Here is a 27,717-nt window from a genome sequence, read left to right on the forward strand (position 1 = left end):
TTTCTTCTTTATAGCTGAATAAACCCCATTGGGTATTATAGTATTCATCTGTTGGTAAATATCTAGGTTGATCTTGTTACCTACCTATTATGAATAGAGCAGCAATAAAAATGGATGTGCAGGTATCTCTGACATTTCTTGACATTAGTATTGTCATTTGCAAAATAGTTATCATCAGGGCTAGTGAGATGGTTCAGCAGGTAAAGGCACTTGCCAAGCCTGATGACTGAGTTCAATCCCTGGAACCCACATGATGGAAGGAGAGAACTGACTCTTGTGGTGTCCTCTGACCTCCACATGCTCATTGTTGCTTACACAGAAATTGATTGCTCCTGTGTCCTGGAGGCTACACGTCTGATATCAAGTTGTTAGCAGGGCCTTGCTCCATCTGAAGTCTGTATGAGAGTCTTGCCCTTTCTGAGCTTCTGAAGTCTCACGGGCAGCTACACACTTGGTAGAGTGTAGCTGTGTACCTCTAAACTCTGTCTAAATCCTTACAGAATCTTCTTCCTGTGTTTTTGCCTTCTTAAAAAGAATGCTAATCAGACTGGATTAGGGGCCCACCCTACTCCAGTAGTACCTCATCTTAACTAATTACATCTATAATGAACTTGTTTCCAAATAGGGTCATATTCAGAGGTGCTGGGAGTTATAACTTAAATACACTTTTTGGCAGGAAGCACAGATCAACCCTGATACAGACCCCAGGCCATATTGAGCAGAGCATTTAAACCCAAACAGATGAAAGTTTCCATGGACACCAGTCCCAGGTCAGCAACAGCCTGGAAGGTTAGGGTCCAGGGAGAGCTAGACTAAGGCTAGGGTCACCTACCTATGCCCAGTGGCCCTGCTCTTAGCTTTTACCTGCAGGCTACCATCTCAAACAAGGGGTCGGGCTTAGATGCCACGATAGCTTGTATGCAGCAATGGCATTCCTTCTACTACTTCACCCTAGGGAGGGAAGCCAGTGCGAAGAGCTGCTTGCTATGAGACCATTTTTGCAAAATGCAGAAGCTGCGACCTTCCCCTTAGTCCCCAGGGCTGCCAAAGTTAGTTTGTGCTGTAACCCGGTTGTCAAACGTACAACACACAGTGTGCACACACAAGACAGACCCACTCTACTGTGTAACCACATAACCCAAGTAGCTAACTTTTTGAACCAGAGGTATTCCATTGAAAACCTTTCATACAGCAGTTTCACACAAGATACTGAGACAGCACAGGGCTCCCTTCTTAATCCTTAGCTCCTCCTGCCCAAGCAAGACATAGAGTGAGAGATGGGCAGGATCCCAAGGATGCAGGGTCTAATTATAAGGTACCATATTGGCTCCTTGCAGTCTCTCCTAGGTCAGTGAAGAGTCTCTTCTCACCTGTGTGGGCAAAACAGTTGCTAAGGCCAGGGGAGGCAGACAGCCTCTGAACTGTGAAGACTGTGCTATTCTCTGGGATTCTCAGCCTTCTGAGAGGTCAGTCATACTTCCCACCACACCCTCACCCCTTACTCTTTCTCAGAACCAGCCACCTGGTCTATACTATGGCACAATAGAGATAGAATAGACTTGTAGATGACCTGACCTCTAATCTCTACTCAACCAGCTCTGTGACACTAGCTAAGTTTCTAAACTTCTCTGAGTGTTAATCTCAAATATAAAATGAGAATCATAATAGCCAGTTCATGGAGCCAGTCTGAGGACTCTGTAGGACTGACATCCAGAGCTAATGGAAGACCAGGAACCTGGAAGCTCCAAGCTAATGACAGGCCCTGCCCTGTTCCTAATTTCCTAGCCCTGTTTCCTGATTTCCTACCGAGCTGCTGGTGGGAAATCTACAGGCTTACCAACATTTCCCCAGCTACTTCCAAGACAGACTTTCAGTTTTAAAATAAAGTAGGTTCATACTAAAATTAACTAGGAAATACAGTTTCCTTACAGCCTTCCCCTGCACAGGCACTGCCTCCCTCATTATGAACATCCTGCCCCCACCACAGATGATGAACCTACAGTGAAACTTCTTTCCACCCAAAGGCCACAGCTTACATGAGATTCGCCCATTGTTGTTCTATAGGTTTGGACACACACTTGTGGCTATGGTATCACACAAAGCAGTTTAGCTATCTTGAAAACCTGTGCTCTGCCTGTTCGCCCCTCTGCACCCCAATCCAAGTATCCTCTACTATTTCTACGGTCTTGCCCTTTTCTTCATCACATAGGTGGGAGCCATTTCAGACTGGCAGTTTCACAGAGTAAGATACATTTTTTGGGGGGGGTCTTTTTGAAACCGGGTCTCCCTGTAGCCCCAGCTGTCCTGGAACTCACTATGTAGACCAGGCTGGCCTTGAACTCACAGAGATCCGGCTGCCTCTGCCTCCCAAGTGCTGGGATAAAAGGCGTGCGCCACCACGCCTGACCAGAATAAGATACATTTAAGTCTCCTCTTTTTTCATGGCTTGACACTGCCATCCCTTTTAACTGCAGAATAGCACTCCATTGTCTGGCTGTGCCATGGTTTATTGATCTTTTCATCTCCTGGAAGACATCTTGGTTGCTTTCAAATTTTAGCAATTCAAAGTAAAACCGCTCAAAGTAGGCATGTGCAGGTTTCTGTGTAGATTAAGTTTTCAGCCCCTTTGGTCAGCCTCACTGCCAGCAGATATGAGCTGTGGTGTGGAAATCCACTGTGCTTGGCTGCCTCAGCGGGCCTGTTACATCATGTAGTTGTCTCCTTACCTCCAGACCCCCTACTCTGTACAACTTGAAGCCAGGGGTGGGCCTGGTTGGGGTTAAGGTGGCTTGAAGAAAGAAGAGCCTGTGTTGAAAAGTATAGGGCACAGAGTGCTTTTCCCTCTGCTCTAACAGGTCACAGCCCTTGGCACTCTGCTCCTCATAGCCTCAGGATGGACAAGGGGCTCCCAGCACGAGCTGCCTCACAGAATGGTACCAATGTGCACCTACTCTTCAGCTATGGATCGGCAGAGTTTGAAGCACACTGCTTCATATTTACACTAGAGGCCCTTGATGGACATTCAGCCTGGTCCTAAGAAGTAGAAAAAGTCAAGAGTCAGCCTCTGCAATCACATGGGTCATATCTGAACTTGAGCCCCATCTCCACCAGAGTATGAGATACCTCAATAATTTATCTTAGTTAAACGTAGAATTCATTTAGCCTCAATTTCCTTATCTGAAAAATGGAGGTAATAATATCTTTCTTTTTGGTAAATTTGTCTCAAAATTAGAGAAAATGTTGGTAAAGCATCCAATGGTACCTGGTACTTAATAGATTCTCAATAAACAGCAGCTGATGTTTTCACCTCTGTGGGAGACTGCATATGGGTTTTATGTTGTCTCATCATGGAATTAACACCAACCAAGAGCTTTTACATATCTCAGTATGTAGTCCATGCTGGCCTTGAGCTCACATACATAATTCTGCCTCAGCCTCCTGAGTTCTGAGATTAAAGGCATCTGTCACCAGGTCTAGCCAAGACCTTCTTGATTTTCAGGTCCTCTTTTGCTGAACAGTTCAACAACTCTCCCATCCATCTATGGTCCTCTACCTGCTCCCACTTCTGCCCTGCCCCTGACAGGTCCAGAGGGGTAAGGCAGGTAGATGGACTAGTAGGTCTTTTTGTGAGTAGGAAGGTAGAAAGGCTGAGGCCATAGTTGAAGGTCTACAGTCACTGTAGAACAAAATCAATATAGCCTAAACATTTTTCACACTTCTGGCTAAACTCCTAGTGAGGCCAGCAACCAAGGGACTAGAAACTTCTTCCTCCCAGGGTCAGGAGCCAGCTCAGCATACCTGTATCTGAGCATATCCAGGAAGAAGCCTGAGGCCCAGCCCTCATGAGGCCATGTACTGCAGCTCCTTGGTTCAGAGGGCAGACCATCCCCAACCCCAGCCCACTACATGTCCAACTTCAGCACAGAAGAGAGAGCCATGACAGAAAGAATGTGTCAGAAAGTAAGTCAACAACCAACAGGAAAGGTCAGAGCAATGGTAAGACAAGACACCTAGAACCCTGAAGTCAGAAGTTGCTTGTTTTCTCACAGACAGGTGGGGTAGGTAGCTGGCTACAGAGAAGCGGCCAGAGACAGATGCTGCAGCAGGACATAAACAAGTTTGACTCTGATGCCCAGTTCCTCTGTAAAACAGTTGGGATGAGTGGGCTTCATGGAAGCAGGTCTTGTAGTCATGCTGCCGGAGAGAACATGCTGCAGAGGTAGGGTGGTGTTATAGAGTCTGGGAGATCTGAGGCACAAGGAAGTGATCCACGGACTACCCTAATACTGTAGTCTTCATTGTCTCCCATTGACCCTATCTACTTTGCTTAATGCAAGGCTGAGTGGAGCTGGCATGTATCCTCTTTCTTAAGGAGCCTTTCTGCATGAAAGGGAAAGGCAAAGATCTGCTGGGTTGTTGCAGATATTAAAACATATACCAGGTCCAGCTGTGGTGGTGTATGCCTATAATCCCAGCACTCGGAAGAAGGAGAACTGTGAATAAAGCCAGCCCGGGCTAAACAGTTATTCTTGTTAGCCTGGGTTACATAGTAAGACCTATCAAAAACATGAAGATTCCCTGGGACACTAGCCCTCATGTTTAATGTCTCAGTTACTATCTTCCCATGATGGGTATCATGTCACATTTACAGGCAGGCTGGATATGTCCCCTGTGCCCTCCTCCTAGACACACACAACTGGCCTGGCAGAAGCTGGCTTCCCAGCTGTGCAGTTGCAGTCTTGCTCCACGTGGGTGGGTGTGAGTGGGTGTGGGTGGGTGTGCCTCTCAGCCAGCATATTCATCATCTACCACCACCCTGACTACATGTCCCAAGACTGAAAACAGAGGGCAGGCATGGCATCAGGCCAGGCCAGGCTAGGGGTGGGGTTGTTGGGAAGGGATAGAGAAAGGCAGCTCAGCCCACAACAAGTTCAGACAGGAGATGCAAGAAGCAGGAGCGGCTAAGCAGCATCTACCATGTGCCAGTGATTCAGGGGCAGAGGGACCACAGGTCACCTCGTCCACACTCCAGTTTTATGCTACTTAGCTATTTGAGTATGTTGTGCCCCAAACCATGCCCCCTGCCCCATGTGTGTGCATGTACAATTATAAACATTTGATAGAGTAGAACTGTTTTTAGTAATTCAGGCTTCCACTCCAAACAGCACTAACTGCTAGGAAGATGCTAGAACTTTTCTTCTATCTTTCATACCTCATGCCCTGATTTTTTTTCTGTACTTTTTTTTTTTACAGTTCCAATATTTATAACATTTACATTGTAAGCTCAAATGTTAAACTTTGGACAAATTTTGCTTCCGTTCCCATTCACCTTTCTTTCTCTCTTCCTATCTTTGGGAAGTCAAAAGCTTTCTCCATCTCTCGTTCTGTCCATCCATTACTCATCAGTGCATATTTGGAGATCGTCTACTATACTAACTTCCATCTAGTGTATGCTACAAACTTCAGAGGGGCAGGCCTGAAGAGGGCCGCAGTAGAAGCAGACCTTGATTTAGTGGATCGAGAGGGAAAGCATTTCCAGGAGAGGGCTTTGCTGACTAGAGAGATAACAGAATAAAGAAAATACAGATTATAACATTTACATTGTAAGCTCACCAACTCCACATTTAGCTCAGTGGTAGAATACCTGGGTTCAAGCCACAGCACAAATAAGACAAACAAAAATAGAATAAATTCTATTCAAAAATGGACTCAGTCCCCTTAAAATTGCTAAACGATTTTTAATTTTAGTTACTCTCTTAATTGACTATATTTTGGGGAGTATGTTTATATCTTTCATATGCAATGTTTCTTAATGGTGCAGTCTATACCTTAAAGAGACACGCCCCTATTTTATCCACCCTTTTATTCTGTGGTACCGAGGCCTCACAGTACAGGCTGTTCCAACACTGGCAACTAGAAGTGTAGATGGAGTGCAGACAGGTGGGAGAGTTGCAGGCCTTGGTGTATGGTAAGCAGCACTGATCTGTGTGGGAGGGGCCCAAGTTAATGGTTTGAGGGGGATGTTATGGTGAGCAAGACAAACAGAGCTTATTCCTCACGAGCAGATGAAGGTATGGTCAGGACACTGTATCTGAAAGGCCCAGGCTGTGTTTATGGTTTATGGTATGGCAGAGACAAGTGAACAACAAAGGACACTTCTTGAACAAAGCAATTGAAGTGTGTGTCAGAATATACTCAGAAAGACTATTAAACCTTTATATGCAGTTTTGTATCCTGTGTTTCCAATCTTCCTAGTTTATACCTACTTCATGAGCAGCTGGGCTGTGACACTGAAGAAAAGAGATGTGGAGCCAGGCAGTCTTGTGTGTGGGTACTGGAACCATTTCCTGGCTGTCAGGACTTTCCTGTAGAAACTAACCTCTCCCAGCTTCATTTTTTCCAAGCTAGGCCTCTTCTTGGGCACTTCTGTCATTGGATTTTCCCAGTCAGGCCCTCTGTACAAGCCTCTAACAGGACCGTCTGCTCTTCCGTTGCACGTGGGCCAGAGTGGTTATCAGGGGGAAGGCATGGGGTTTGAAGGTTGCCAAGGCAGAAGTGGAGGAGGAACATGAAACTCCCGAAACACCTTCTTTGAAAAAATGCTTGCCATTGAGTTTACCACACCACATAATCAGGAGGCAAAGCAAGACTGGTCTATGGGGCAACATCAGGAGCTAAGCAAGCATGTCATGGAACAAGTCATTGTTTGATCAGCCTGCTGAGGGGTGAGATGAGTGAGAAACAGGCCTGGGTCTCTGCAGAAGCCTCTGGGTCCTGGCTATAGTGATGCAGCTGCAAGGGAGTCTTTGTCTACAGCAGAAAGGTTGGCCACGATCTATGCACTTTTCTTTTCACTGCCAAAGTCTGCTACACTCTCTGGCAATCTGCATTTTGAATATCTGCAAGTGACATCAAAGCGGGTGTGGAAAAGCAGTTAGATGCAGTACCCTGATTGCTCCATAAAGCAAACTGACCCTGTCTGCTCCTAGCCACTAGTGACCTCCTGGCAATTGGACCAGGCGTACCTGTGCACAAGCATCTATATGTACACTCCTATCTGCACATCTGTACCCTCTTCCTCTGGCGTCATGCAGTCTGCACATGCTGGACAGGATTCCTTTCCAGCCTGCTTGGCCGAGGACTGTGGGACACTATGAAAAACGTACTTTAGGTTACCAAGAGGCTTGACTGCCCTTTGCCCATTTTCAGAGATGGTGTCTGCTGTAGGTTAAAAGTAAAGTAAAATGACTCTTACCCTCCTCTTTCCATTCATGTCCCTCACTCCTGAGCCCAAGTCCTTCTCTGTCAGCCTCTCAGGCAACCCTCTGCCTTCTCAGGGCCCCTGGGGATGGTGGAGAGGATCCAGAGCTGGGACCTCTGCTGCTTTGTCTCACTTACACCTGGAGTAGAGTGACACATTAGAGTAGGCTCTGCCAGGGGCCAAGGCTGAGAGGGCATCTGGCAGCTCCATACTGGCTTTGGATACAATGAACTGGTCACTCTTTCCTTAAACTTACATAGTACAAAATTTTTTCTTAAGGTGCTCTGGTAACTGGATCTCTCTTTTTGTGTGACAATCAAAGCAGGATTATCTGTATTGATTTTTTCTTTTGTTCTTGCTCTATGAAACCTGTTCACATACACCTTCCTGTTACACAAAAATTTGGATACAACTGGCTATCTTCTGCAACAGTCTCGGTCTATGGTAGGTTCTTAGTAAATACATGAATACATATGTAAGTGGAAAGGCAGAGATATCCCAAAAGTCCGCTGCTCCCCTCACCTCTGAGAACCCTTCCTTTCCTCTCCTCCTGCAGTAGTCAAGTCCAAATTCTAACACAAAGCAAGCCAGCACACTGGGTGTAGCACACTCCTGCTGCCACCACAGGCCTGATTATTCAATCTATAACTCACTGGAGAGAGGGAAAGAGAAAGAGAGAGAAAGGGAGAGCAAGATATTAAATCAAGAAACCTAGTAACCAATTTAGTTTTTTAAAAAAATATTTTATTACTTTTATGTATATGAGTGTATTGCCTGCATATATGTAAGTGCACCTGTATCATGCAGTGCCTGCAGAGGTCAGAAGTGGGTGTCGGATTCCCTTGGAACTGGAGCTACTGATGGTTGTTAGCTGCCATGTGGGTGCTGGGACTCAAGCCCAGGTCCTCTGCAAGAGCAGCCAGTGCTCTTAACCACTAAGTCATCTCTCCAGTCCTCCAATTTACTTTTTTTAAAAAAATATTTTGTTATTTTGCTGGGTGTGGTTGCGCACGCCTTTAATACCAGCACTCGGGAGGCAGGGGCAGGCAGAGTTCTGTGAGTTTGAGGCCAGCCTGTTCTCCATAGTGAATCCAGGACAGCTGGGGCTACAGGGAGACCCTGTCCAGAAAAGACCAAAAACAAATTTTTGTTATTTTTATTCCATGTATATGAGTGTATTGCCTGCATGTATGTGAGTGAACCCCATGTCGTGCAATGCAGCAGAGGTCAGAAGAGGGCTTCGGATTCCCCCGGAACTGGAGTTAAGGACGGTTTATAGCTGCCATGTGGGTGCTGGGAACTGAACCCGGGTCTCCTGCAAGAGCAGTCAGTACTCTTAACCTCTGAGCCATCTCTCCAGCCCCAATTTACTTCTTAATACAAGTCACAGTACATAGTAGGCTACTGATAAAGGTAAAGGTAAAGCCTTAATCAGAAAAGTTATCATTCACAATCAAGATCCTACTGTTTAAAAATTTTGATTCTCGGGGCTGGAGAGCTGGCTCAGTGGTTAAGAGCACTGACTGCTCTTGCAGAGGACCTGGATTTGATTCCCAGCACCTACATGGCAGCTATGAACCGTCCTTAACTCCAGTTCCAGGGGAATCCGAAGCCCTCTTCTGATCTCTGCGCCACTGCACAACACGGGTGCACTCACATACATGCAGGCGATACACTCATACATATAAAAAAAATATTGATTCTAAAATCTTGGCCTAGATATGGCATTTCATTTTAGTTCCATCCCTAAGGTATGTTGTGACTACCTGGTTCCCCACCTGTCTCTGAATCTATTGAGAAGTGTAGAGAAAGCAGGCAGAGCACCCTGAGGAAAGACTGCATGCCAAAGATTTCTAATCATCAAAAGGCAACAGTTACAGAGCCAGTGGCCTGGCCATGCAGAATGACCCCTGACGAGGGGCCTCACTTCCCTGCATGGCCTCATCTGTAAAAGAGCTATTCCTCTGCTATTCCCCCCATACAATAATCTAGAACAAATGAAAGAACAAAATAAAACCAAATATAAATGCTCTCAGTCTTCTGCCGACTGTGCTACAGCAGTATATAGAAGATGCTAGGGGGCATATGATGCCATAGAAAGACCCTGACTAGAAAGAAGCACCTGTGATCCCAGCCACGTGCTGCCACTAACAGGGCCTTTGATAGTCTTGCGGGGGCGGGGGGAGGTGTAGGATGAATGAAGAGCCATGATTATATGGCTTGCTATTGTCTTTCACCCACCCCTTTCACTGTCCCTCTATCCTTCCCCAAGTAAGGGCCCTTCTCACCCTAATTAGTGCTCAGGAAGGGAAACTAGTGGCCAGTCAACTACCTGAGTTTGGGGCTCCTTCCAGCAGTTTCCATCTAGTAGTTTCCAACCCACTAGCCATGCAGATGGAAAGCTCTGCCCAAGAACCACAGCTATTCCTAAGTCCTCAGTCTGCTGATGAAACAGTTTGGCAAGGTCTGCTGCCTTGTGTGCTGCAGGACAGGCATGACAGAAAACAGCAGTTCTCCAAGGTTTCAGATTCTACTAGACCAGGAACCCTGTTCAGGATGGCCACTCCATCCTGATTTATAGACCTGGAAAGGTTATTACAACCCACAGCCAAAACAGGGCCTCTGAACCAGACCCACTACGTCTATCCAGCCTGCCTGCTCAACTTCAATCAGGCACAGTGACACCTGTGCCTTGCTCTCTGAAGTCAGGACTGAACAGTGGCGCTGAGCATAATGTTAAGTACAAGGCTGCTTGGATCTCACATTGCTTTTCCATGAGAAAAACCACTTGGAAGAGGCCTGGAAACCCAAGTATCCTTCCCACCCCCCAGCATCCCCAGATGGAATAGCATGGACCTACTATGTGCCCAGTCCTTGCTGCAGAACTTCTGTGGGGTCTGGAGCCTCTCTGATAGCCCATTGCTCTTCAGAAGCCTGTGGAAGAGCCGCTGGAGGCGCATAGTGATTGTGCTGAAGCAGGCAAACACCTCCTCCTCATCCAGGCTCTCTCTCATCTTAAGATGGCTGCAGATCAATAGCTCTTCTCTAGGTCTGGTGTCAAGGGAGGGTGCCAAGTGTGGGAGTCACTGGCCCAGGGGAGGGCTCCAGGCCTCCTGTAACCAGAACAGGCACCTAGACCCTCACCTCCAGCATCAGCAGACTGATGGATACTGCCTCCTTCCCAGCTGGGATTCTGTCCCCTCCACCTCCCCCAATGGAAAACTTTCTATTCCTGGGCTTTTAGCTTGATAAGATAAAAATGCCTCCACCAAGCAGGCTACAGGAAAGCCAGCCCCAGCCTCACTCTCACTCATGCCTGTGAGTCTGAAAAAGCAAAGTCTTCAAAATTCCAACTGACAACCAAAGTGATCTGTCACTTCATACCACAGGAGCTCATTAACATCACTCCCCTGTTCAGCAGAGGGGAAGGGCCTGTGAGGAGGCTGTATGGCCTTGAGAGGGTTAGGCATTTATCTAAGACCAGACACCTGGGAAGAGAGGAAATGGCAGGCAGAAGGCTATGACCCTAGGACTGCAGGAGGCTGGGGGGTGGAGGGGGGATAGTCTCCCAATAAGGCTAAAGTGCTGTCTGTCCTCCTGCCCTAAAATGGGGCTTTTAGAATGTTCTCTTGCTCTGACCCAGAAGCAGCTAGCCCTCACAGAGAATTCCTGGAGATCCTGCTGTCCTGGCCACGTCAGACAGCTGGCACCAATTTGGCAGCAGCCTTCTGGGAAGGCCCCCAGAGAGAAGGGCCCACCCTTAGGCTGCCCAGAGCCTCCTTCGCCACAGCCAGGGAAAGATGAGGACTTGCCCTTTTCCCAGAGGAAGCAAACTTCAGAAGACTGTGTGCCTGTGGAATTGCCCTGGTCATCTTGTGCTAGGGCAGCTGGTGGGTGCTGGAGTTCAGATGTTCTCTATGGGAGTCCCAGAGTACTACGCAACTGTCAATCCCTGCCTGAACCTATTTGTGCTTTTTCCCCAAAGTCAAACAAAAGGCTACAGGCCAAAGGCCATATCCGAGTGCTTGCTTAGAAAAGAAAACATTGACTCTGATCCTTGAAAGAGGCTGTCCATAACCTGCCTTCCTCACTCCAGGCCAGGAGGTCCTGTCTAGACCAGTTGTCCTAGAGACAGCCTCAGCACTCGGTACAGCAGCAATAGCAGTACATTGCTGCAAATTCTTATGATACGAATAGTACCACATGTCTGTAATCCCAGCTAGTGCAGGTAGATCTATAAGTTCAGGATAACTTCTGGACTTCTCTATAAGGCCAGTCCAGGCAATTTTGCTGGGACTGAAAGTGTAGCTCAGCAGTAGATTATCTGACTAGTATTCATAGTGCTCTGACTTCAACTTTATTAACACTGTGCTAGAGATAGCTTTAGTGTCAATTTGACACACCTGGGTTGAGGGAGCCTCAGTTGGGGAATTGCCTCTATTGGACTGGCTTGTGGCCATGTCTGAGGGGCATCTTCTTGATGAGTGATATGGGAGGGCCCAGCCCACTGTGGGTGGTGCCACCCCTGGGCAGGTGGGCCTGTGTTGCATAAGAAAGCAGGCTGAGCAGGGGCCAGGGGAACAAGCCAGAAAGCAGCATTCCTCCATGGCCTGTGTTCCAGCTCCTGCCTCCAGGTTCCTGCCCTGGGCTCCCGGATGAACTGTGACCCAGGATATGTAAGCTAAATAAACCCTCCCCTCGCCAAGTTGGTAGTGGTCAGAGTATTTTGTCACAGCAATGACAATTAGAGAGTTTATTATTCACTTAAACTTACTTTAATTTAACATGTCACCTTTGCAGAGCCACCCCTTCCTTGTGAAGATTGGGATGCCTGCAGACTGCTTTTTGTGGCCTGTCAAGTTGGCTCTCTAACAGAGACAGATCATTAAGTGAGTCGAGAGGTGCCAAGGTTTTCTGCCCCTCCGCCTCTGAGCCTGATACCTGGGGTCTCCTGAGAGGTTCCAGGAAGTCTGGCCCAGCCTAACAAAGGTGAGGACAGCATATTCCCACTGTAGCCCCGGGAAAGGGCATGAGCAGCTGGGGGAGTTCAGTATGTATAAAGAGGGAAGTCCTTGGCTCTAGGATAAGCTGACCTCATTTCTCTTTTCTCAACACAGAGGTGTTCTTCTTTTTCTTTCTTTTTTCTGTAATGTTGGGGATGAAATCTGGGGCCTCACACAATTGCTCTACTGAGTGATACTCTCAAGCTCCACGAAGTTGTGCTTCAAGAAGCTAAATCACTGGGGAAGCCAGCAGAAAAGAAGTGGCAGGGACTGGAAACTAGGCTTTGGAAAGGATCCTTTGGAAATAAGACAGGTGGTCTACACATGGTCTTGGGGGAGCACTACCTACAGCAGGGGAATGTCTTTCGTGATGACCTCTTGCTGCCCCTGATGTCCAAGCATCAACCTGATGATATCTCTCCATGCTAAAAGGGTAGTCCAGCCAAGAGCCAATAGAACTTGAACCAACCGCCTTCATTATCTTAAGGGCTAGGGTAAAATATAATCTCCCCTGAAACACTATATAAAAACAGATTGCTTTCAAAACATTCATCACTAGAACAGACATTCCTGGAGAGCACCCTCAACTCTCAAGTTACAGTTGGAATTTGTGGTTCTGGCATCACTGGGATTTTCTGAATTTTTAATACTTTCCACTGTTGCAGAAAGGGCATAATTACTATAACAGAAACCATCAAACCCCCAACTTCTTCTCAGCTTGATGGAAAACACAGTCCTCCAAGTGAGTGAGGGAAGTAGGTACCAGTCCTGCTGGGGGTTAAAGCTGGACGTCTGCTGTGCAGACCCCAGTTTACTTTCTAGTTCCCATCCAATTCTTCTTTGCCTCAGATGTCTCTCCTAGGATTCTTTTTGCAAAGCTAGTCTTGTGTTATGAACTCTAACAGCTGCAACACAAACAGATCTGCCTGCACGTTATGTCTACTCCATGTATACACCTAATACCAATTGGTGTGTTGATAGTGGGGACACATTCATTTGTTTCTTCTACTCTGGGATTTAGGAAAACTTTACCCCTTGTTTAAAGAGCTCGTTATTTATACATGTCAAAGATCAATTTAGTAATTGAATGCTGAAAACGGGCTTATATACAATCAATTCCCAACTACCCAGGCATTAGTGGACTCCCCAACTTGCACATGGCTTATCCTTCCCTAGCCCACCCTCTTTTTTTTCTGTAGCTGCTACTGGTAGTAATCTTTTGGACATTTCAACATGAGAGGCACATGAATAAGAAAACTTAATAAACTGTGTGATCAATTTTACCTAAGAAAGTAAAATGCAATGCTGAATTCAACATCATCCTATAGAAACCACTTGACTTCCCTGAGTGACATGTGCCCTCATCCTGCCCACTTCACAAGGTAACACAGAGCTCAATACAGACTATGAACAGGAAAATGCTTTAGATAGAGTCAAACGTGATCAAAGCTCGCTCTGTTCCCACCATTTCTTGGCCATTTCCAAGCCCTTCTATGAGAGCTGAACAACTCATATAACAGTTTAGCAAATGATGACATTTTCCAAGATCCTGCATTCAGTGGAAACAAAACCTAAAAGCATTTTAAGGGTTGTCTCCCCTACCTCCAGGGGTCTTGGTTGGCACTGGAGTGCTCAGTTAAATAGGTATTATTAGTATTAAACTGCAGTGGTGAGGATTCATCCAATCCATGGCCTTGGGCATGTTGGGCAAGTGCTCTACCCTAGTCCTTCAAAAAGAATTAAACAACAACCCCACACAAATAATATTGCTTTACTTCTAAGCCTGACTTCTAAACATGTTTCATCAAGGTCCACATATGCTAAGTTTTCACTTTCTTTTCTTGTAGGTGTGTACGTGTGTGTGTGTTCATGTGTGTGCAAGTGCACATGTGTATACATGCATGAGGCAAAGAACAACTTTGGCTGTTATTCTTCAGGAGCCATGCATCTTGGTTTTTGAGGTAGGGTCATTCATTTAGATCTGCAGCTCACCAATAAGGCTAGGTTGGTAGCAAGCTCCAGAGACTTGCCTATCTCTACCTCTCAGTGTTGTACTGCAAGTGTGTACCATCATCCCAGCCTTTTTTGTAGGTTCTAAGGAGCAAACTCCACTCATTCTACCTGAACAGCAAGCACTGTACATCTGCAAGTTCTCGCATTCTAGCAGCTCCAGTCAACAGCCACTAGAAGACCTCAAAATATGTCTGTTCAATAAATGGGAGTTGGGGGTAGCAGGTGGCATAGGAGTCAACTACTAATGAGAGAATATGGCCCAGTCTCTTACAGTTATTAGGTGAGTGTCGTACTTGGCCATCACCCTGTCCAGTGACATATAGGAATGTGTAGATCAGACACTGAACATCACCCTCTTACAAACTCTCACTACAATGTCATCCTGTACTTTTCCTTCTGGTGTAGCCAAGGCAGTGGATGGAGGTAGGAAAATCCTAAGGAAAACATGTAACCTACTTCAGCTTCCGGTGGCTACCAGACCCCTGAGCCAGGACCGGTCATTTACACATTGAACATATGCCATGATCCCAAGACACCTCACTGCAATTCCTTCTTCCACCACTAAAGGCAAGAAGACACAGACCTCAGATTTCCCAATAGATGCATCACTCATGAATTTCCTCTACTCCAGGAACCACAAGCAGGCTAGAACAGGCCCAGCACAAACATGTTGGCCACTTCTGCCAATGAACATACCATGAAGAAGTCTTGGGGTCCTCCAAGCAACTTAGCCTGGTGTGTGAGTGCTTCAGAGAACACCCAAATATCCCTGATTCAGGTCTGAGACAAGATAGTCTTGACTTTGGGGCAGGGTACACATGACTATTCTCAGCACTGATTTAATTCCACTAAACCAGTGACCCCACCAGGGAAACAAGCCTGCCAGGTCTGACATCATCCCCTCTGCCTCCTCCTCCTTTTCCCAAAGGCCCAAGTCTGGCTCTGCTCCCCTTCTAACCCCAAGCTCCCGCCCAGAACATGGGGAGAGATGCTTGTCAACATGTCTGTAAAAAACCAAATGTGAGTAAATGCAAAACCATCTCCTTAGTCAGGGCTAGCCGTTGCTGAGTCAGCTGCTGCCAGCAATTCCTGACCCAGTAGGGGAGAGCTGGAACAGAGCCCTGTGGGAGAGGTGGGTGACTGAAGACAGCAGAGACTAAGAGTACGACCAGGCATCTGGGAAGACGGCAGATAGCCTGTAGCTGGTGGCCTGGGAGCTCCTGGCCTGCCATAGTAGAGACCAGGATCTGCCAGCTGGGGAGAGGAGCCTGCAGGAACTGGCACCGACTGAAGCCAGGGCATTCACATACTTTGAACACCCACAACTACTCACCCTCCCAAAAATACTCACCTTGCCATGTCAGGAATGCGAACAGGAAGGGCCAGAGATGTTTACAGGTCTCACCAGCTTTAATAATACTCTAGGCAGGGCAAGAGTTGCAAGCAGCTGCCCTCCATGGGGGAAACTGAGGAGTAAGGGATGAATATAGAGAACCAGAGCCATGGGGAGAGCACTTGGGGTATAGAAGGACACAGACACACACACACACAGACACACACACACACACACACACACACACACACACACACACAGAGCCTGTGACAGGGGTGCCTGGGCATTGGGCCCAAAGTGGGGAAACAGCTTTAAGGGCCTGAGATGGCTCAAAAGCCTTAAGATTAAGCTCAGCCTGAGAGGTCCCAACATTACTGCTGCCCCCTAGCAAGCTGGCCAAGTAAGACCGTAGGCAAGTGAGAGCTTTGTACAAATCCCCACATTCCAACCTCATGGAGCTATTTTGAGGGTGAGTACAGCAGCAGGCATGGAAACAGTCCTTCAGAGCAGAGGTGCTGCTGGCATGCGACCTTCCCTGTGCATTCTCAGACCTGGCTTGGCCTGGCCTGGCCTGACCCACACATACTTCCTGGGTAGATTTACTCTGCCAATCGGGCAGGATTCTTGCAGCAAGCTGGGACTGCTGTTCTTGTCACTCAAAGTCTGCCTGCAGGTTTGGCACTGGCTGATTCAAGAGCAAGCTTGAAGAAAGGGAAAGATCCCAGACCCAGTCCTCAGCACTGAGGGGACAAGGCAATTCACTGCCTTCTCAAAGCATCAGCAGATGAACACACACATTCATTACGAAGTCTAATTAGGTGGTAGGCAAGTGGCATTAATCATTTTTTACTACTATACCTGGAATTCAAGTCACCGCCCCTTACTCCATAATCAGAAATTTTCATGCTCTGATGAATGGAGGGTAAAATTAGCCTAGATTTAATCCTTTCATTTTCATCTTTTGAGGAGACGGGAGGTAGGGAAAAGAGGAAATCTGGATGTGCAGATTGGAGGATTCAGAATGCCTCTGTTGTCCTTTCCCCATCTTCAACACACACTCTCCAAAAAGTCTTTTCCCAAGAAGACCGCAATTAGAGCCAGGAGAGAGGCCGACTAAGGGTTCCCCTGTCATCTTTAACAAGACGTTGGTTGGTTTCAGTGCCCAATTTTCCCAGCCTCCAAAACACAAGCCACATACTTGAGCACTGCTGAGTGTACTGAGCAAATGCCTTCTGAGCGTCTAGAGTCAACACAGAAGCTGCCAGGACTACAAAGCACTTTCCAAGATTATTGCAATGAAGACCTTTCAATGTCAGGGTCAGGGTACACCTCCTGTAAAGAGGCCATAACAGGGGCTGGCTCTGTAGGATTGGTGGGCTGCCACCTGGGTGGCTCTAATTCTACAGAGAATCTAGTTAAAGCCAGCCATTAATACAACAGCAAGAATTATAGTAGTCAAATCAGTAGCTCTTGTGAGACACCAGCAGCTCTCAATAAAAATGTCACAGTGCCTCTCCTTAGGAACACTGCAGCAAACACCCCGTTCTCACACTGTATCAAAGTCTATCAATGGAGGGGAAGGTTGAAGGATGAACTTCGTGGCCCCTCTTCAATCCTATCATTCCAATTACATAATACTCATGACTGAATTAACTGCTCCTTCAGAGACACTTGTTCCTGGAACCAACCTGGGATACCCAAGTATCAACAGCTTTCAACAGATGTCTAAAGCTCTCTTCCCTGGCTATGAATTGGACTTGGTTTCTCCAAACGCCAGACCACTCCCTGGCCCAGGATGGTTCACATACCACTCAAAAGCAAAGGGCCATATTTATGTGCCTTCTACATAAGAAAGGGCAAGGGTAGCTGGAGTCCCAAGTTATTTGCTGTTGACTGTTCTCTCTGGGAATGCTTGAGTTGACTTCTCACCATGATAATCCACCCCAAAATATACCACTCAGTCCTGCAACCTTGTTTCTCTGCTGCTTTCCTCTATGTATATTTGGGCTAATCCCATTGAATTTCCTTTATCTAAAAAATTTGATTTTGTGTGTGTATATGTTTGCAGGAGCATGTGTTGCGCATACATGTGTGTACAGGTGCATGTGGAGGCCGACGTCAACATCCAGTGTCTTCCTTTTTCACTCACCACCTTTTTTTAAAAAAATATTTATTATTTTTATGTGTATGAGTGTATTGCTTGCATGTATGTGAGTGCACCCATGTTGTACAATGCTGCAGAGGTCAGAAGAGGGCTTTGGATTCTCTTGGAACTGGAGTTAAGAACGGTTCATAGCCACCATGTGGGTGCTGGGAATCAAACCCGGGTCCTCTGCAAGAGCAGTCAGTGCTCTTAACTGCTGAGCCATCTCTCCAGTCCCACACCACCTTATTTTTGAGACAGGGTCTATCATCAAATCTGGAGCTCATCAGATCAGCTAGACTGGCTGACCAGCAAGATGCAAAGATTTTCCTATTGCACTGCCACTTGGACTTGTTACCCAAGTGCTAGAGACCCAGACTCATGTCCTAATGCTTGCATGACAAGCACTTTACCAACTGAGCCATCTTTCCAACCTTCTAACTTAATTTCTTTAATTCTGAGAATTAGCATTAGCTCGGAACTTTGGTGCTGCTAAATCCAGTGTTAACCAGAGCTGTTACAGATCTTGAGATAATGCTAAGCTTAGGCTAGGCAAGGCAGTTCTCCAAAGCTTCCCTTACTGAAAGCCCACTTGCCAATGAAGCCTCCTGAATAGACAGATGTCACTCACAGGCCTACTGTCCTCTGACTTGTTTCTAAGACCAGAGAGACTTAAGAGTATGAACAAGCTTTCATTTCCAACTACCATTTACTGAAAACCAGGCCTGGCATTTTGCTGGCCACAGGTGCTACACAGACAAGGACCTCTTAAGTTAAGCATGAAAGAGTCGGCTGCTGGCATTCTGTGAGGATGTTCCTCAGTCCCAGAAGACCTCCACCTGAGAAGCTAGGCAGGGATGTCATTTCTGAACTTCCAAGATATACTTCTCACTTCCCCATTAAACTCAATAGCTAGACAAGTTGAAAACTTTACTCAGTGCTTAGGAGCCATTATGAGCCCTTGCTAACTATTAGAGCTCTTGAATGGGAGGTGACAATATAACATTTACATTGAATTAAATGTTTATCATGCATTCCACCAGGCACTTTTCTAAGCAATTTACATATACAGGATCAATCCATTGAATTTTCACATTAACTTGATATAGTAGATAAGATCATTGTTCCCATTTTTAAAAAATGAGTGAAGGGAACACAGAGATGCACAGGATCACACAGAAACTAAATGGCAGCCTGGACTCAAACCTAGGACTCTGGTTATGGTCTGAGATCTTTATCACTATACATTATTGCCTTTGTGTGTGTGTGTGTGTGTGTGTGTGTGTGTGTGTTATGTGTCTGTGTCTGTGTATCTATATATGTCTGTGTGCCTGTGTGTATCCAAGTAGGCCAAGCTGACTGGCCAGCAAGCCTCAGGGATCTACCTATCACCAGCTCTCCAGCACTGATATTATAAGCACACACTACCATGCCTGGTTTTATTTTTTTTCACATGGGTTCTGAGGATAAAATTCAGGTCCTTTAGTAAAGCGACTGCTTTACGGACTTTAGGGAGCTATCTCCCTGCTCTGGTACTGCCTTTTAAAAAGTCACTTTTCTGATCATTGCTTTTCAAAACTAAGATGAAGAAAACCAACCCTCTCATGGAATTAGACCTCAACTTAACACAAGATACTTGGTGAGTTTGTCCTGCTGGGTGAACTTGCACATCAAAATTTTCTCAACTTTTTCCTAGTCACTAACACTTATGGTGAGTTAAATATTAATAACCACAAACAGGCACCTCTCTGTGGCTTCTGGGCTCCAGTTCTACTGCCTCTCTAGTGTTCAGACGTCTGTTTGGTATGAAGCCAACTATGTAGGGATCATGGGAGCCTAAGAAAGCGAAAGGAGTTCAGCAAGTCACAAGCCAGAGGCCCTGTCTGTGCCTTTGTCCTCCTGTCACTGGAAACTATTTAGGGATGAAGCAAAGGAAACAAACAATTCTAATGTGGCAGCAGGGCACCTTCATTTAGTCATGGAGTATCGCACAGATGCTCACACAGAAACCCACAAATATATCATTATTGCCAACTGGAAGAATATCATAAAACTAGGTGTAAAACTGATAGTCCTGCAAAGTCTAAATACAAGTAAGAATGCCAACAAGCATATTTTCACAGACACTGGCGATTTCTGGAATTGAGCATAAGAAAACCCTTTAGCGTGCAAACACTGTCTCTTCCTATGTTTAGAATTGGTGGATGCAATAAAGCACCCAGGACCATCAAGGGAGCACACACTGGCAGTGTATCCAAAGGTAAGCTGCACTGGATTCTTCTGCAGGTCAGAGGCATGGGACACCAGGGACAGCAGCCCTTCCACACACAGCAAGGCTCTACACCTTCAGCTCTCTCCTGAACAGGCACTGAATAGGGGGGTTCTGGTGGTGGACAAAACAGCACCCATTTTCCCCTTCTGCTGGCCCTGGCAGTGGTGAGAAGGAAAGTAGGGCTTTCTTGACAGGGACTAGCTGCTGTGGTCTGGTGCAGCAGCCAGAGCAGCTCTGGTGGGGGAAGGGCCTTTGTAGAAAGATGCAACCACAATCCATTTCCAGAGATGATTGCTAGAGACTGTGCCATTGTCTGTGCTGAGTGCTTCACATATTTAAAGTAGCTACATAAACACATGGCTATGGGTATCCTCTGCTAAGCTGGCAACAGCAGAAACACGGGTTGGCTGGGAGAACACATATTAAAGGAATACACACACACTCTGCAGGGGTGGGGGGTGGATAACCCCTAAAAAGACTGCAGATTAGCTCAGAAAGTCTCTGCACAGGTGCTCAGTGTTTCAGTCAGGATTGAGAAAAGCTGCCAGCAGGCACTAGGGGTGCCCTAGAGGAAAGAATCCAGCAGGGAGTACAGTCATTTTCGAGCTGGACAACTGGTGCAGGAGCCTAGGAGAATGAAGGGGAGGATGATGAAAACACTGGACTCCAAAGGATTGAGAGGCTAGGTGTGGAAGGCTGAAGCCGGCCCAAGTCCAGGGTGACCTTGGAATCTTTCAGCATCACAGCCGTTTCCATTCTGAGCCTAACCAGGTCTCCTATGCCAAATACGTCCCCTTGGAGGAAGGGTCTGAGCTTGGACCAGAGGCGACTAACAAACCATTTTTCCATTATAAGGTTCAAATGGTCACCTCGTTATCAGTGTCACTACCCAATTCCAAGAACTTACAACTAAAACAAGAGGCTGTATGGAGAACAACTGAGTGTCCTTGTGGAGAGACATCAACCTGCAAACAAGCATACCTGTGTGCATGGGAGTTTGGGGGCACGTACCTGTCACGGGTAAGGAACCGCACAGCATAGCCGCAACTGGTCCGTGGGCATCCACTCAAGGATACTAGGCAGGGTTACCTGCCTACAGTTCGGGTCTCCCTGGGGGCCGCAGAGGACTGTGACCTCCCCGGCCCCTCATAGTCCTTCACCCCTGCCCTGTGGTCTCCGCTCACCTCCCCTGCCCCGCCCTCACTCACTGGCGCAGCGCAGCGCCTGCCGCAGCACCTCTCGTCCGCACAGGTCGCACCAGCCGGGGCCGCCTCGAAGCGCCAGTTCCGAGAAACGGTGCCCCTCGCCTCGCTCCGCTAGGACGCGGGGATCCCGCGGCTGCTCGAAGATGCTCCGCACGTCGCGGGGCCGGGGCGCCCCAGGCCGCCGCCGCAGTCTCTGCTGCAGCCCAGGCCGGAGAGGGCGGGCGGGTCGGCAGGCCCGCGGCTGGGGCTCCGGGTCCCCGCGCGCTGCCCTCCGGCCGCCGCGCCCCTCACTCACCCCCGGCACAGGGACCAGGGCAGCGGGGACGCAGCGACGCGGGCGGCCGGACTCGGCGCTCAGGCTCTGCAGATACCGCGGAGGCTCAGGGTCCAGGAGCAGCGGGTACGGACGCTGCCCGATGGCCGGGGACGCCATGGCCAAGCCAGGCAGGCGGCGGCTCCCGAGCCGGAGAAGGGGCGGCCTGGCCGCGCGCGCCTTTAAAGGGACCGCAGCCCGCGGGGCGGGGCGGCGCAGGGCGAGCCGCGGGGCTCCCTCGGACCCGGCGCGCACGCTGGTGGGCGGGCCCCAGAGCGCGATTTAGGGGCGTCTTCGCGGAGCCGCTCAACCCTCGGGGTCGTAAAGGATGGCGCATCAGAAAGGCTCCGAGGCGCCGGCTTTGGGGGCCCTCAGCCTTCAGCCGTGCCTGGTTCCCTGCCCCACGTCTCCCACGCCCCAACACGCCGATGGCAGGGAGAGCGTGGGAGGAAGGGCTTTGGTTAACAGATGGGGCCTAGGCACGGCCCACCGTCCGAACCGAACCCCGCGGCGGGCAGGACTGGGACACTTTTCCTCAGCACCCCTGTGGTATAAGCTGCTGCTCTTTTCCGAGTATTGGGGTTGGGGTGACTGGTGGTGATCCTGGACCCTGGATCATGAGAACGCTCAGTGCCCCGCAGGTTGACAGAAGCTTTTCCTCCAAGATTAAACCTTTTCCTTCCCTTCTCTGCTGGAGTAATTGCTGTGGAAATGTCAATCACCTAAATACCCGGTTTTATTCCTGGTATGGAAGGCTCACTGGAGTCACCCGAAGAGGTCTACCAGCACCAAGATTTGTGGCCTGGCTTAAGGTTCTGCTGTCACCATCTTGAAAGTCCTAATTCTTGAACAAAGGTCCAGGAATTTTCTTTTGGCACTGAGTCATGAAAAATTATGTAGTTGTTCTGACTAGCAGGTCACGCCCACGGCCCCATGTCAAGGGAGAGAAAGCAAGTGGAGTTGGGCCCTATGTTGTTGAACCTGTGCCCTATTGCAGGCCTGCAATGATCCCAGGCCTTCTCTAGTCTGTTTTCTTAACTGCAAGTACAATTGCTCTCCAGTTCCACTATTCTGACTTGGGCACCCTTCCCTCTTACAGCACAGATTTGATTTGCTTGATTTAGTAGAGGTCACCAGCAAAATAAAATAATATCCAAGTTCAACAAACCACTGATAGGAGATACTGGGGGCGGGGAGGGAAGAGGCCCCGTGTCTATATTGAACGTCCACACACTTTTTCTTGGTGTTATTCACTAAACAATACAGTATAAAAATAATTCATATAGCACTTACATGGTATTGGATGTTATAAGCAATATAGAGAAGGTTGAAAATGCATAGGTTGTCTGCAAATACTACGCAATTTTATAAAGGGTCTTGAGCATCCTCAGAGTTGAGTATTTGGGGTGGCAGTGGTGTGTGTCTGCGGGGAAGAGAAATTCTGGAACCAGACATGGAATTGTCTAAATTCTCCTAGACCTGAATCTCTCAGGGTTCTTTCCAGGCAAGAGATGGGTCTCTTCCTGGTGTTTGGTTGGGGGAATCCTCATTTTTTATTTTGTTCCCTCTCCCCAAAGGTAATTTTTAGGAAATTCCTAAAACTCTAGGGTCCAATGGCCAGGGAATTCCCAACCTTCTTTGCTCAGTGGCTTCTTGAGGTGGTAGTCATCAGAACCTTCTTCCTCCCAAGTTTGTAGCAGAGAACAAGTTCCTGGTCTGGGTCTCACTTCATAAACTGGTACCTGGGTAGATGAGAAGCATGACCGAAGTGCTACAAAGCAGGCAGAGCTGTGATGGGGTGTGCAAGACACAATGGCTCCTACTCCATGCCTCGTTCCTCTTGATTTCTCTACATAAGCGCTTCAAACCTTGGCAGCCAACCCTGGAGGGTTTGCTTAGCTGCAGCTTGCTGGCTGCCCCCTAGAGTTTCTGTGTCAGTAAATCTAGGCTAGGATGTGAGGTTTTGCACTTTTAGCAAGTTCCCAGGTAGCTTTGGAGCTGCTGGTTCCAAAGGACCCACTCTGAGGACCGCTGCTCTGGGGGTGAGGTGGGGATAAGGAGATGGGCTACCCTGTTCCCTTCCTCTAGAACTGGCAAACTTTAATTGACCATGACTGGGAAACTCCAGCAGGAGACTGTTCCTCTGTGCTTTCTCTGAGTGTGTGAAAGGGAAAGTACAACCTGCTATTAGAGCCTTACTCCTCCTACTTTTTCTGCAAGTGTCTCTGTCAGAGTTTTTACAGAAACCTGTTTGCATATAAATAGTTGCTTGTATCTACCCCCTGTTAGCCAATCCATCTCCACAAGGTTTGAAATTTCTCCAGAGACCTCTCCCTCTCAGGGGTGCCATGTGTTGGGTGAGATCCAAGGCACAAACCCAGCATGAGCTTGGTGTGACAGTTTGGTGTATCAAGCAACAGGATTCTGGTAAGAAGCACATCACTGGAAGACTGGTTTTGAGATGTCATTTATGAAATGATTGCCATCGATCATCACCCCTGTCCTCCCTATCCCCAGCCCTTCCAAGTATCCTTTGGACCCAGCTCAGATTCTCTGGGAGGGAAAGGTTGTGTAGATGGGCATCAGTGTTAGCTATGAGAGACTGAGGCTGGCTGGGACAGTCAGGTGCACAGCCTTCCCAGGTGTTGAGATGCACAGAAGATGCTCTGAGTTTTGTTTACTGTTTACTGTTGTTCACTCTGATTTGTGGAATGGTGGTGGCTGCTTTCGGCACTGAATCAAGGAGGAGACTGTTTGGAGCCACAGCTTCTGGGATGGAAACAGATGAAAATGGAGATAGTGTCACTTCATGTGACCAACCCAAAAAGTTTATCAAGTTTATCTTAATATTAATCTTCCTGAACCAAAGAATTAAGGTCAGGGTGGGGTAGTTTCCATCCCTCAACATGCGTGGGACTCACATCCCTAGACACTACCTTTCCCAATCTAGTCCCCTCCTACCCTAAAACCACATCCCCTTACAACACACACACACACACACACACACACACACACACACACACGCTCGCACAATCACTCATTCCTTCTCCAGGGAAGTGAAATAAAATACCAAAAACCTCCTCTAGTTGCAGGGGAGAGACATTGCCTGGACAGTAACATTTTTTACTCTATCCTGGCCATCCATGTTACATGGGTAACAGCACCACATCTACTGAGACACCCCTGGGAGTTTTCTTCTCTTTAGCAAATCTTCTTAGCTTAGAGCTGGTAACTTTCTGGTCGTGACACATTCCCAGAAGAGTGGGCATGCTGCTTTTATTTTTGACCGAGGGGAAGGATATGGCAATGGATTTGAATGTGTGTTCAGTATGTAAGATCACTTTAGAGGTGGTTTCAGAGCATGCTGATTGCCCTATTGGATGGGTTCTTTCAAGACTGCCTCCCAACCTCCTTCTCCAACACCATTAGTAGGAAGGAAAAGGGAAGGACAAATGTGCTTTATTTATGGTTTTATTTGGCTTTGAGACATCTGAAGTTGCCTAATAGGAAACTCTGGGAATACTGACAGTTTTATACAGGATTACTGTGTCAGTCAGGACAAATTAAATTATGCTGTAGTAACAAGCCCCATATTTCAGTGCTTTTAGACAATGGAGACTTCTTTCTCACTCACATGTCTTGTTGTACACTCTGCTTAGGTCACTCGGGCGCTCCTGCAGGTGACACGGATTTCATATGTGTGGCCAGTCACTATGTCACAAGGAAATCAAGAGCCTAGAGGACCCACTTTGGCATTTAAAAGTCTCAGTCACTTCATTACAAGTCACAACCTACCCAATGGGAGCTGGAGGTGCAAATTCACCATGTGCTCAGAGCAGGAAAAGAGAAGGAAATAGGGGACTGGAGAGGTGGCTCAGCAGTTAAGGACACTGGCTGCTCTTCCAGAGGACCCAGGTTCCATTCCCAGCATCCATATGGAGGCTAACAACCATCTGAAACTCCAGTTCCAGGGGATCCAACACCATATCTGGCTTCTGCAATTGCATGCATGTGGTGCACTTACGTACATGCAGGAAAAACACTTGTACACATAAAAATAATAAAATTTTTTTTGGTCTTTTTGAGACAGCATCTCCCTGTAGCTCCAGCTGTCCTGGAACTCACTGTATGGACCAAGCTGGCCTTGAACTCACAGATATCCGCCTGCCTCTGCCTCCTGAGTGCTGGGATTAATGACATGCACCACCACACCCGGCTAATAAAATATTTTTTTAAAAAGCTGGAAATAGGTGGCAATCATCATCAATTACCATGCAACACTCAAAGAGCAGTAATTAATTTCCTTAGCAAGTACTTCTCTAATGTCCACAGTGCACTAGTGCTTGTCCATGCACTAGCAGTCTGACAGTGGGACGGACATGATCATTGAGGTTCCATCTCAATGGGAGAGCCACACAATAAGCAAACAGGTTTCGTATATATGTGTGTGTGTGTGTGTGTGTGTGTGTGTGAGAGAGAGAGAGAGAAGAGAGAGAGAGAGAGATCTTTAAAACTTCAAAGACAAATACAGAATTTTTAGGAGACAGAAGGTATGGGGGACATTGTATTAGATTAGGTGGGTAGGAAAAAACCTTTCCTAGATTTATTTAGATACAACTAAATGGAGCAAACCCCTGTCTGTGAGCAAGAATATTCCAGGCTGAAGGAGCAGCAAGCACAGTAAACCCCAAACTTCCCAAAACTCTGTGAATACTTCAAAGACAAATACAGAATTTTTAGGAGACAGAAGGTATGGGGGACATTGTATTAGATTAGGTGGGTAGGAAAAAACCTTTCCTAGATTTATTTAGATACAACTAAATGGAGCAAACCCCTGTCTGTGAGCAAGAATATTCCAGGCTGAAGGAGCAGCAAGCACAGTAAACCCCAAACTTCCCAAAACTCTGTGAATACAAATGTTCAAACCTTCCCAGGCTCTGCCTGGGGCCAGTGGCACCTTACATTGCTAGGTGATGGGCAAGGACAAGACACTACTGGAGAGTAACACTTCTGTGAAAGTCCCTTGTAAAATGTGGAATGGCCAGCGTTCCTGTTTTACAGACTAGAAACCCAAGACCCAGGCAGTGATGTAGTCACATGACCCAAACAGGTGCCATAGTCTAGCTCCTACTCTACTCAAATCTATGCATCAGCTTTTGCACTGCCTGCCTGGGGTGGGAAAGGGGCAGTGAATAAAGCTCTGACCTGACTTTGTAGGTCCAGCGTAGAGAAGCAGCATCTTTCCCTAGTTTCCTCTCCCTTCTAACATCAGTGTACTTTCTTGGTCAGGTCCAATTGTCAGATTCCACAGAGGGCCTTCTCAGGGTCACCCATCCATCAATCACTCTGCTGGGCTCCCACAAGTCACTGCATCTCAGCTATCACCATCATCCTAATGAATCTGCAGATGACCTTTGACATTTGTCTCCTTCTCTTGGTTTTTTCTGACCCCTTCCTCCCCATGCAGGGCAAATAGGAGGTACTAAATGCGCAATGAAATTAGCTTAGCTGTAGAGTCAGCATTAGTGTCCAGTCCAGGACACATTTCTTCAAGCCATGGCCCCTGTATCCAGAGAGGTGGAAATGAAAGAAACGTGCTGATGCTCCAGGGAAAATGGAAGGTGCCATAAGACCTGCTGGGCTGGGGAGTAACAGGAGGAGAGTTGGCAGCTTGCATGCACCCATCAAGGTACTAATCACTGTGGTGAATTTGCTGCACCCAGATGCTTCTGATGGCCTGAGTGAGGACTGGATAAGCACCATCTCCAGTCTCAGAGCATGACTTCTAAACAGACATGCACATGCACACATGTGCTTGAACAGAGGTCAGAGGACAACTTGTGGAGGGTTGGGGGTTGAGTCACTCTTTCCACCAAGTATGTCACCAATGCCCATTCTCTCAAGAGAATGTTCTTACTCCTTGACAGTACTTAGGGATAAAAAGGGTAGGTCAGGGTAGGAAGTGAGCAGGAGTATGGGGTGGGGGAGCCTTCTGAAAAGTGGTACCATTAGGGTGGGGCACCAGTTTCATGGCACCTCCTTCATCTGCTTGTCAAATATGGAATTTTTCCACCCAAAGCCGTTCTGGCAAGCTTGTGATAAGCCTAGCTCGTGTATATGCATGGATATGCTTTTTCCTTTCCACACTGGGAAAGCTCAGATATTCCAGATTTG

The 27,717-nt window shown here is 47.5% G+C and overlaps 1 protein-coding gene across 2 annotated transcripts in view; it reads right to left on the reverse strand.

Annotated features, from left to right (window-relative positions):
* The window catches only part of Rassf5 (Ras association domain family member 5), a 59,725-nt gene extending 37,623 nt beyond the window's left edge, over positions 1-22,102 (reverse strand). Inside the window, exon 1 of one of the 2 annotated variants that reach the window (XM_008823290.3) lies at positions 21,234-22,095. In XM_008823290.3, coding sequence (XP_008821512.1) covers positions 21,234-21,663 — 430 coding nt within the window. In that variant the 5' untranslated portion in view covers positions 21,664-22,095. Of the gene's footprint in view, positions 1-21,233 lie in introns of both variants that reach the window. The other variant, XM_029558762.1, reaches the window with a different exon arrangement.
* Positions 22,103-27,717: the final 5,615 nt, after the last annotated feature.

The sequence above is a fragment of the Nannospalax galili genome, unplaced genomic scaffold, assembly GCF_000622305.1.
Source record: "Nannospalax galili isolate Female #2095 unplaced genomic scaffold, S.galili_v1.0 scaffold309, whole genome shotgun sequence".
Classification (NCBI taxonomy): Eukaryota; Metazoa; Chordata; class Mammalia; order Rodentia; family Spalacidae; genus Nannospalax; species Nannospalax galili.